Below are 12,085 nucleotides of genomic sequence, written 5' to 3'. Positions count from 1 at the left end.
AAGAGAAAGACAGTTTTTACAAATGCTTTTGTGTTAAATGCTTGTTGAATCACAATATTCTGAGAATGACTTTTTAAAAATATTTTGAACAACAGCTAGACCTGAGTAACAACAGCTGCATCAAAAAGAAAGAGGCACACTGTCTTTACTGTTTCCTTTAAAAATCGAAACTTCTTAGACAATCCAAGAATCATTATTAAGTTAAAGTCTACAAGAGAACACAAAAGTTCCACACTGGAATTTTGCTTCAAAGTGCCCTTAAAGAAAATAGTATCCATGATAATAGTGGCAGTTAAAACAACAAAAAAAGAAAGAATCAGACACTTAAGAGGGCTCACTATGTGCCAGGCACTGTTTTTAGAACTTTACATGAAGTTAGTTGCCTGCTTAGTTGTCATAACAACCCTATCAAGTAAGCACTGCCTTTAGGCCACTTTCACAGATGAAACTGAATATAACTTGAAGTGTACCCACTTGCAATCTTAAACTGACCAGAGACTCTGTGTAATTTATCATCTACACTACAACCTCTTCTCAACAGGAAAACAAAACCTTAAAATAATATGTCCTATGCAATTTGTGGGACTCCAAATGGCAACTCAGTTTTGGTCATGTCATATTTAAGACAAGCTTCTCAAGTAGACTAATAAACGTCTTTCATCGTCATATGTTAAGAACTTTCCTGAATGTTTAATCAAGCTCGAACCTACTGTTTTGCTTTGTTGTGTTTTTTGAGACAGAGTCTCACTATGTAGTCAGGCTGGCCTTGAACTTACTACGTAGCCCAGGTTGGCCTCAAATCCTCAGCAATTCTCCTGCCTCAGCCTCCCAGGTGCTGGGATTACAGTTGTGTGCCACCACACTCAGCTCGAGATCAAAACTATTGATACGTTTAGAGACAATCCATCTTTTCCTGCAAAAAAAACTTTGGCAAAAATCTCAGAATCATTTTTGTCCAGTATTTACTCATAGAAAAACTACATTTTAAAATTGTAAGATTATTAAGTATATTTCACACTCTTTCTAAGGTTCAGAGAATACTTTTTAAAGTGGAAACAATTGTTCTAAATAAAGAATGGGCTTAGAAGTCTATACTTTGAAGATTCTAACTTTCTTAAAACAGGAATTTTGATTTGAAGTACTTTTTTAAAGAATCTTAATACAAGAAAAAAAGAATCCTGTCTTTCCCCTATTTTTTTCCCCTAGTTCAATCCACAGCTTACAGTGGGTGCTTGACAAATGTTGTTGATGGACAAACAGAAAAAAATGTTTTCTCTTTTGCTCTGCCCCCCTTTCAATCTGTTTCCTGCACTGTAGCCAAAGTGGCATTACTAAAAGATACATGTGATAATATCACCCATCTCCACACTATACCTTGCATTCCTTTTTCTTCACTGTCACCAATAAATCCTTCCAAACCTGGCCTCCATCCTCTCTTGAGTATGGATTAAGAGCACCACATGGAAGGGCCTTCTCTCAGTAGCTTGAACAAGCTAAGCCACTTGAATGACTTCCGTACCTCTGCCTTTACAATCATTCTCCTCCACCTCTTCATGGCCACATCCTTCTCATATTTCAGATCTTAGTCACTACTCAGCAACATTTTCCTGAATTAGGTCAGCTCACACTATTTTAAATTCTCTCACTATCACACACCCATTCTTCAAAATGTATACCACCATTTTAAGTTTCCATTTTTTTTTAAATGAACGTAATCTTCACTCGCGTATAAGGTCTATAAACACAGAAAACACTTCTAAGTTTACTCAAAATATTATTGCATGAACCTAGCAGTCTGACACATACAAAGCAATCAATATTTGTTGAATAAATCAATGAATGAGTGGATACGGTTGACTAGCCACAGAAAACAGGGAATTTATTAAATGATATTCATCACACTGCCATATTCAGCGATGTTAAGCAATCATTTGTAATTCTGGCTATTTAAGTAGAAAGAATACAAGAATGTGACATGGTCTAGTATGAATTTTAACACACATAACTTCAAAATGCATGGAACCTGGACTTGGAAATCCTAAGTACATGCATAACCTAATTTCTTATTGGTTGTCTTTTTATTCTTACTTCTAAACTGGATAGCCATGGAATTCACTAATTCCTTTAAGCTCTGAGGAAAGTCTTAATATTCCTAAGTAGAAACTTATTAAATAATAATGGTGCAGGAGCACTTAGAAGAGTATGATTCACTGAAAAAGCTATGTAGCCCATAAGCATCCATCACTCAGGGAAGATGACATCCCTGGACAGCTGAGTTCTGAGGATGACTCTCAGGGTCAAGGAAGACAAGTGATGCATACATTAGCTCTGTTCCTACAACCATTGTTATATGTACTTATTAAATAACATCTGAACCTGAAAAAGATGTCAACCTGAAGGATAAATCTTATTCAGAAGATATTACGATGTAAGACTTGTGAATAAAAATGTTTATGTTCTTTTCCAAGCCCTGCTAGGAACCTGGTCATTACATATAACTTATGCTGTGTTCTTTCTCCATCATCACAGGAATAAATAGATAAAATTTGCTAGGTCCAAATAAACAGAGCAAGGATAAAAATGAACTCATTCAATAAAAATATTCTAGAAACTCACAGGTATGTAAATTGTTTCAAAGGCACTCTTGGGAGGGTGTTAAAAAGAGAGGGCTTCCTTACTGTAGCCTTCCTGTCTTTTTAGCACTTACTGAATTTTAAATATGAAAGCAACTAAAATATTAGACTTTTAAAATTTAAAAATATATTGTAGTTATGATCAAAGATAATTTCAATTTATCTTTAATGCTTGCTTGTCTATAGTTTTTCTTCTCCTGGATTTTCTCTAATGAATGTATATTTATTTGTTTTTTAAATTAGTTTTTAAAAAGAATGTGGCAATCAGTGTAAACACTGACTAGAGGCAGGGCTTTGTTTATACTTCGTCTGAATAAAAATCATCTATCCCTAGTGGGGTCAATGCATGATCAGTGTTGGGAGAGGCATTCACTCTCAATTAATTATTCAATAGTCACTTGACACACATGAAACAAGGAAAATAAGCAAAATGGAGCCAATCTTTCCAGCAAGACAGACTATGCTTTTATCACTCCACCTTCCATGTCTGTGATAATAAAAAAAAAATCCAGCCTTTTGTTTTCCTTCCATGACTGTTAGGCATCTTTGTACTGTTCATCAGGTCAAGTTTTCAAAATGAATCAATGCCTCAGAACAAACAATCCTGGTGGATTTTCTTTTCTGGGTTGATTTTTCTTACACATACGTTACCATATTGCTCCAATATGCATCTTGACAATTCCAAATTATTCATCTTATAGAAAGAACTATCCATTTACCAAAATAAAATGCATTTAAAAGACATCTAATTCTATTTCTCTTTAAAATTACTTTTTCCATGTTTTCTCCACTCTTAAACGATCCTGATTATGCATGATCCCTGAATCCCTACATTAAAATGCATAGAAAAATAAAAAATTTCATTTAAAACACCCTCCCACACGTACAAGCTGTCATTGTGTCATATTTGTTTCCTAATTTAAGGAAGGAAGTTACATTTCATTAAATTCCCTTCTTCATCATTTAAAGTGGCATTAGGATACTTAGAGGAATATTTTCCTACAAAATAGTATTTTTTTTGTTTCTAATAATCAGTGCAAAGGTATGCAATTTCAAATTATGCTACTGAAATCATCACATCTATTTTGCTCACAATTTACAATTAAGGTCGATTTTGAAGAAGAAAAAATAGTGTTTTATTTTTGTAAAACATAAAGTCTCATCTTACATCTGTGGAAATTTACTGGCAAAGCTGAAGTGCAGCATGGGCCATGGAACACAGAGTCATCTATAATTACTTAAGGTAAAATATACCTAAAAGACAAAACCTACATGAAGTCAGTGCTTAATAAAATAACCCTTAGCTTTTTTTTGGTTTTGTGGGGGGTTTTTTGCTCCTTACTCTCATGAAGGCTACAGAACACTCTTAACTGCTTTTTTCTTTTCCTAACTAACTCCCTTTGCAATTACAAATTTTATCAAGTCTTCATTTCTCTTAAAGTCAAGTGAGAGGGAACTGCCAAGACTAATAAGATTTACAAAGGCTAGTTCCCCTTAGCGATGTCAGCAGAAAAAACAAAGACATTACACAATAAAACAACTACACATAGATCTTTTGTCCCTATAGCTTTCAACACCAGATTTAATAATTCACCTTTTCCCCTATTTCAGCCACAAATGCCATTTATCCCTGCGATGATTGCCTTGATCTGACCTATAAGTTATCTATCTACTTTAAACCCTGACATCTCCTCTCCTGCACAGCCAGAGACATCCAAGTTTCACGCTTTTCATGTCACTCCCTCAGTTTCTGTTCATATGCTTTTCTGTATTTATACAACAATATCTTCCTTGCTCAGTGTCTGGTAACAACATGGAAGAAACACTCAGAAGCTTAAATTTTATTTGTGAAGGGCTGAAAATAAAAGTTAAGTATGCTTTTTTTTGTCGCTCAAGTCCACAGTTTCAGGCCCCAAGAATCACAAAAATTACAGCTTGGCTTCTGCTATTCACATAGATGTCGTTAGCTGAACATCCTTAGGAAATCTCTTGCCATTGCTCACATGTATCCTGAGTATTAGCCTGAAGAAATTTCCCAATCCAGCAACATCTAAATGTCTCTATCTCTCAAGGCATTTGTTAATCAAGAAATACGTTATTTAATCTCTAACATTTCTAAACATTACCTGACCTGTCTCACGCTTCAAAATGAAACTCAACAGAAATCACAAATTTTTACTTAAATATGACAAATGGTGGACTTGGATATAACCAAAGAAACCAATATTATTTCCAAGAAAAACCTCCTGCTCCTGAATAAAGTCTTCACATCCCCTCATTCTTTTTCCACAATCAAGAGCAGGTCTTTAGACTCCATCTGAGAACATGGGGCTGTGCCTGTGACCCTGCGTCTTTCCTGCCTCCACACCAGGAACATGGGGTATTCTCCAGCGTGACCCTGGGGCCTGCTTGAGCTTCACTTTTCACCACTTGCGTGCTCCATCTCTTAGATACTTGTCCACACCTTATGCCCAAATTCTCCATCAGGGGCTAACTGGCAGCCGAGGGGAGGACAGGGGTCAGCCAGGCTGGCTAGAGCCCGGTAAACTGGGCTGGCTGACCACCGCAACCCAGGGACGGAGGGGTCTTTCTGTTTGGACTTGGAAGGTGCACCTTGCAGATGCCTGTGTGCACTCTATGGAGTCTGTGTGTCATGACTTTGGTGGTAGCAGAGAGCTGAGCCATGGTCCTGTGGATACAGGGGCCAGCGAGGCACAGTAGCCCGGGAATGGAAAGGGCCGCTTTGCATGGACTTGGACTCCTGGGGCGAGACTGTGCCCAGAAGTGCGATGTGGCTCCTGAGAGGACGAAGGAGGGGACGACGGCCCCTGCACCGCCCTTCCCGCGTCCCGCCCACGGCGCGGGGCCCTTACCTTGGCTGCAGTCCTCGCCGCGGAAGCCAGTCCGCGAGCAGTCGCACACAGCGCGGTCGTCCACCACCGAGCACACCCCGCCGTTGAGGCACACGCCGCCCGCGCCCTCCTCCACTTCGCAGGGTCCCCCGCCGCTGGGCTCGTCGTCGTCCAGCCGCACCTCGGCGCCGTCCTCGGGCAGCGTGCGAGCCGCGTCCACCCGCACGTCGCGGATCCAGCCGCGGAAGGGCGCGTGCTCGCGCACCGAGGCGCGGGTGAGCTTGAGGGCGGCGGCGCGCAGCTCGGGCGGCAGCCCCCCTACGAAGAGCCCGCTGAAGACCGTCATGTCGCGGCGCTTCGACTGCACCTCCACCCAGCGCGCCTCCACGCGGTCGATGAGCAGCGTGGTGTTGCGGAACTGGCGCCGCAGGCGCACGCGGTGCCACGCGCCGTCGTTGAGCGGCGTGTCGGCCAGCAGCGTGGCGGGCTCGGCGCAGAAGATGGAGAAGCTGAGTTGCAGGCGGCCGCCGCGCGTCAGCACCAGCTCCAGGAAGTCGCAGAAGCCCTCGTCGTCGAAGTAGAGCACCAGGCCTCGCGCGGCGCGCGTCTTCAGCTCGAAGCTGAGCTCGCTCTCGCAGCATGCGTTCCACTTGGGGAAGCGCGTCCACTGGCCCTCGGCGCCTGGAAACTCCAGCCCGCTGCCCAGCTCGGCCCAGCAGCCCAGCAGGAGCAGCGCCAGGCACAGAAGCGCGCAGCCCCCACGCTGCAGCAGCGCCGCGCCCATGCCGGGGGCCGGGGGCCGGCGGGGCGGCGCCGGGGCCGGCAGCGTCGGGACAGGCCGGGGCGGCGTGGCGGAGACGCTTGGGCGGGCGGGCGCCCTCCTGTGGCCTTCTCCTTCTGCTCCTCCTCCAGCAACCCCTTCCTCTCCCCGGATGGTCCCCGTGCGCCTGGAGCACGTGGACCCCGGTGGTAGAGGGCAGCCGCGGGGCTTCCAGACCACAGGCAGGACAGGCTGTGCAGACCGCGCTGTGAGTGTCAGCAGAGGGTCAGTGGGAGTCACAGCTCCATTGGTGTCCCGGGACCTAGTTGAAGAGCGTCTGTGACGTGGACTTGTCAAACGCAGACATCTGCCAGATAACCCCAGTGTGGCACGAGGCAGAAAGGAGGGGGAAGTCAGAAGCAAACTCTTTTCTCAGGGAACTTCGAGAAGCAAGCGATGAGCCAGTATCCTGGGATTCTTTGAATGCTTCAACTGGCTCCCCTGGGAGGTAGCGTCCCAAAGCAGAACGGAGAAGGGGGCTCTGTGCCTCTTCAGGGGGCTGCTTTTCAACCCCAGGGTAGCGTCAAAGGCCTGTCTCTTCTGTCGTTATCATGGGCCTCCGGCGCAGAAAACGCTGAGAGAGCCACATTCCTTGTGCTTGGCCTCCCGGGCTGGAGTTCACTTTTCTTTTTAACCTCCCCAACAATAGGTCTCAAACCCAGAAGTTGTCAAATAGCCGGAAGCTGTTAGACCTCGGAATCACAAGAGCTCCTCTTCTTTTCTCCGACTCTGCAAGGCCAAGCTAAGAGGTCAGCGTGTCAATTGCTTGTGTGTTGGCGATGCATTTTGGTTTTGTCTTTATAAGGACCCGGAAATCTGCAGAAAATTAAAATCAAAATTAAGATCTAGAGTTAATTACAGTATCATAGAAGTCATTATTGCAGCTCAGAAAACAAGAATGAAACTAGTGCTAGGATAGTAGTAAGCAAAAGAATTAAGCTTGTTAGATGGAGCATTTTTTTTGTCCTAACCTACTAGTAAAGCCTAATGTGTCTTAATACTTAATATCACACTCTTACAACAAGCTATCACACCCTTGTAGTTTACTCTGTTAATTGTTCATTCAGGTTTTAGGTAGAAATTTGATTATGACCATCTTTTACCAAGAAAGTTTAATTTTTTAAATCTATGAAGAGAGAAAAAGGCCCTTTTAAAAACAGGATTTATAACTATATTGTGTGCCAGTTTCGTGGACAGAATACAACCTACTGAAATATTAGTGATAGCAAATTTTACAATAGGCAAAGTAGATCAAACTGCAGGAAGCTGCCACCTTAGGTTTGTATAACATTCCTATTATATCATTTTTCAGAATTTTGATGGGTTCTTGAGAGTCCCTAAAAATTTAAGCAAGTATATTCCTCCTTTTCATTAAAGAGATAATCTATTATAGGAGAAAGCATGTAATTAGAGCCACATATGTGGGTGTATTCTAGTAATATTTTGCCTCAATTGCCATATCAGCTTTTCTAAAGATAGGTACGATATTTAATATTTTGCCCAACCATGAAGTGGTCCAGCTTTTCCTCAGGCCTGTGTCTGGCTGTCAGTCCGCAGAGTCTGTCGTCAGACCAGCAGTTCTCATCATGTATGTCACCTCAGATGCCTGGCTCCGGGACAATAGGATTTAAAACTAGACCTTTGAATCACTCACTGTGCTATTAAATCACTGCTCTTTATGCCACTCTAATCTGACAAGTTCTTGAAACACTGTGGAAATCATAAATACTGATTTTTTTTGCTAAGTAATTTTTTAACCAAAAAAATGACTCTCACATCTTGGGGAAAAATTACAAATGTGTTATCTGGTCATATTACTTCCCTCACCATTTCTTGCTGCCTCCCCCATGCTACAGTACACACACACACACGCAAACACATACACACAGTTTATTGCTTGGACACAGAAGCTCACTCTCCAATTAACACTTTTTTTTTTGCTACCAGCTGAAACTGGCAATAATTTATGGCACCGCATTGTGCTGCTGCTCCTCCATGGAGGGAGCTGAGAGCATTTCTCTTCAGTTCAGAGCAATCCCTACAGGTGTCAGCTGAGAGCCACCAAGCCAGGGGATCCCACTTCAAGTTCCTCGCCAGATGAGATTGATGACTGGTTTCTCTCCAACACACACACACACACACACACACACAAACAAATGCACACGCACACGCACTGTCCACCAGCAAAAGGAAAGAAAAATCTCAGTTACTTATTTATCATGGCTGATACATTCCATACCATCAGCAATTACCAGTCATAGCTTGTCGACTGTGCCAAGTCCCAAGAAAGGTGCTCTTAAAATTCATCAATAAGAGGACATTATTCACTGTACTTTCATTTTTTTTTAAAGTAGAGTCAGGAATCTGCTAAATGTTCAGTAATTTGCAAAATAAATCTAGATTGTTTAGAATCAAGAGTGCTTTTGGGGCCAGGGATTTAGCTCAGTGGTTTCGCTGCCTACTGTGCAAGCTCAAGGACCTGAGTTCAATCCCTGGTACCAAAAAAAAAAAAAAAAAAAAGAAAAGAGTGCGTTGAACTCATTCTCAAGCTCCTGTGTCAGAAAACCCTGTTTGCGTGTGCGTGTATGTGTGTGTGTGTGTGTGTGGGTGTGTGACTCTGTTGAAGCTGATTATTTTATTAATCTTACATAAATAACCTTTTTTCACCTCTGTCTCCTGCCCTTCTTCACTAATGCACACCTTGGCAATTTTTAAGGGATGGAGGAGGATAAAGGGGAACCCTAGAGGACTATATCCCTATCATAAGGGAGGTCAACTGGCTCTCCAGTTCTTAGATGAAGCTCATTGTGTGAGAGAGTCTGTATTTACATGGAAGAAGAGGATCCTCTCTAGGTGCCGGAAAGACCTGGTGAGTTCACAAATTAGGGAATGAAATAAAAGGATCAGAAAAACAATCTTACTGCAGCCGAAACTAGAAGCTCTCTAATTCAAAGGCTAACAGCCTCATTAATCTTTTTTTTCATTTCTGGAATCAAAATCATTCCCGAGTCACTGGAAGAATCAATACAGTATGCTCATCGTCTGCAGTTGCATTTATTTTAATGTTTATGGTCACACACGCACGTGCACACACACACCTTTCTTTACACCCTTCAATATATATCTTCATAAAGAACCTGAAATATACGGGAGAAATTTTTTAGAAGTGCCTGTCTTTTTTTCCATAGGCTTTTGCAAAGTACCTCAATACCAGTGCACGCCCAAAATTCTCCCTGGCTTTCCCGCCCAGTCTCTAAGCTGTATCTCTAATACCAGTGCAGTTTCCAGGAGCCTGGAGTCTACACAAATTAAGCATAAGCGTCCTGTGGACGGATGAGGAAGGAGAAGAAAAATATATGTGTATATATATTTTATTGCTTTGATTTCTAACCGACCTGTTCTTTTCATAATAAATGACTGCATTTAGCGTTTAAGTTACTACCCTGGGTCCACCACCTCATCTTCTTGCCATTTAAAAGGCTTCATGCAAAACAACCAAGATCTATGCTCCTCTACCCTCCCACCCCCCATCCTTGCCGTGCATTGGTGGCAGATGCTGGCTCAGTTACAACAGGGAGAGAGATATCCTTCTCCAGCTCGCCTCGCCCCCCCCCCCCCACACCCCAGCCAAATCGAGCCGCTTTACCTGCCCGGTTTTTCCCCTTAGCTCCAGCCGGAGCTTGAAGCACGCCTCGGTGAAGGCGATTTCCTGAGATCTAGGGACAAGACGACCGCTGCTGCCTTTTCAGAGGCGTCAGGCTTGAGCGTCTCTCTCTCTTTCCCTCTCTCTCTCTCTCCCTCTCTCCAGGAGGGGTGGAGGAGCTTGCAGCGAGGGAGCGGGAGCGGGAGGAGAGGGAGAGGGCCGGACTGCGTGACGCCGCGCTGTGCCCGAGGGCGGGAGGGAGGAGCTGGCTCTGCGCAGCACCACGGACAGCGCCCCGGGCCGGGATGTCGGGATGTTGTAGGGGAGCCGAGAGGCAGCGGGCCCGGGGTGCTGCAGAGGAGCTGGGATACTGCCTGCGGGGCCCGGGCTTCTACCTGAGCGACCCGAGATGCGGTGGCAAGGTCGGGCTTCCACCTACCTGGGCAGCACCCCCTGGCCAGGGAGCCCGTCCTGGGCGGGGACCTGCCCCAAGCGCCTCTGACTTGTCACCACCCTCCTCCTCCCTCCCCCATCCGAGAGAGAAGGCGAGACAGGGAAACCAGAGACCCGCGCAGCTTACTGAGCATGCCCAGGCCCTGCTGAGGCGATCCCAGCGCTCCGGGCTTTCCTGGTGGCGGGCGGGGACGCACGAGGGTCCCGGGGAGGCCAGACAGCCAAGGGAGGGGATTCAGGTGCAGTGCAGGCGCCGCGGACTCCAGCAGAAGCCGCCGGCGGTCCGAGATCTAACGTCCCTGCCCCGCCCCTTACGGATCCCCGGCCCGAGGGATCACAACAGATTTTTCACGACCTGCCCAACTTGTACCAAAAGGACGAGGAACCCACCGGGTTTACGCGCGCACTTGGAGATCCGGCTCCGGCGTCCGAGTAGGTGCAGGTCGCTGCAGCCTCTCGTCTTCCAGCTTTCTGTGCTCTGCCTCGGCCGTGAGCATCCTGAGAGGAACCAAGTTCTCTACCTGTTTAACTCTCCCCTCGTTCTCCTCCTTCCTTTTGCAGCTGGTAAAACCTGGAGAAAGTGAGACTCTGCGAGGTCCTCACCGCGTAACTGGGCATGCCCAGTGTGCAGTGCCGGTCTGGGGAGAAAGGAGTTAACTCCAGGGGAGCTTGCAGATTAGGTGGCAAAGTCTGAGTCTGTGGCTATAAATGATGGCTTGAGTCCTGTGGACATTTACATTCTTGTTCTTGTTATATTTCTACCCCGGGTTAGTTTTGGAGAAGAAACAGCAGATATTTTTATTTCAACATCACAAACCCAATAGCCTCAGCCTCAGATGCCATAAGGTAAGACTATTTGCTGCCTCTAGGCCCTATAAAGGAAGAATGTAAGAACTAGAGAAATTCAGAAGCACTGAAATAATATATGTTCCAAATGCAATATTCATTTCCTTTCAAAGAAACCATTTCCTGATAAGCCTATTTACACATACACTACTTTTGTAAGAGAATCTAAATAACCTGAAGGAAAGAACCATAGGTTTTAATATTTTTATTGCCTTTAGAAAGGCAGTTTGGACAAGTGATTAAATGTGTGGGAAATAATATTCCATCTCTGACCTTTACTAGTTGTGACCTTGACAAGATAACCTTTATTAGTTATAACCTTATGATGCCTCAGTCGCCTCATCTGTAAAATGGATATATTAATATGTTCCACTAAATGTAAATGAATAAGTGAATGTAAAATATTTAGAAATGTGTGTTAAGCAATATCTAGCTTTCTTTGTTATTTACCCAAAGACCACTCTCTATTCTGTTTGACTCAACAGAAAACCAGGCTCCTGACTATCAAATATGGGAACTGGTAGTTGCTAGCTTTTCCCACAGGATTGCCTTAGAAAGATAATGAAATGACTGTTAACATGATTTTTACAAACACAAATGAAATTTTAAAGAGAGCATAACTAAGTCTCAGAAAAGTATTTTACCTAAAGTTATGCAATCATTAAGTGATCATAGGACAAATGAAATAACCTACTTAATTCAGGGTCTTTTAAAAATTTTTTCTGCCATTTGTCCATAGGCTGTAGAGCAAATAGCACAGAAGCCTCACTCAAATACTTCTTGTGTACAATGAAAGCTAATCGCAAAAGAAAGTGGGATGGGGCTGGGGATTTAGCTC

General features: G+C 44.1%; 1 protein-coding gene across 47 annotated transcripts in view; it reads right to left on the bottom strand.

The window, feature by feature from the left end:
- The window catches only part of Nrxn1 (neurexin 1), a 1,121,547-nt gene extending 1,115,263 nt beyond the window's left edge, over nucleotides 1-6,284 (bottom strand). For all 47 annotated transcript variants that reach the window (XM_087216047.1, XM_087216049.1, XM_087216063.1 and 44 more), the window contains exon 1: nucleotides 5,507-6,284. In XM_087216047.1, coding sequence (XP_087072173.1) covers nucleotides 5,507-6,269 — 763 coding nt within the window. In that variant the 5' untranslated portion in view covers nucleotides 6,270-6,284. The remainder of the gene's footprint in view (nucleotides 1-5,506) is intronic.
- Nucleotides 6,285-12,085: the final 5,801 nt, after the last annotated feature.

The sequence above is a fragment of the Heterocephalus glaber genome, unplaced genomic scaffold (genome assembly GCF_053883595.1).
Source record: "Heterocephalus glaber isolate CG9 unplaced genomic scaffold, H.glaber_assembly_v1.0 deba00001457, whole genome shotgun sequence".
Taxonomy (NCBI): Eukaryota; Metazoa; Chordata; class Mammalia; order Rodentia; family Bathyergidae; genus Heterocephalus; species Heterocephalus glaber.
This window is presented reverse-complemented; position numbering and strand designations above follow the sequence as displayed.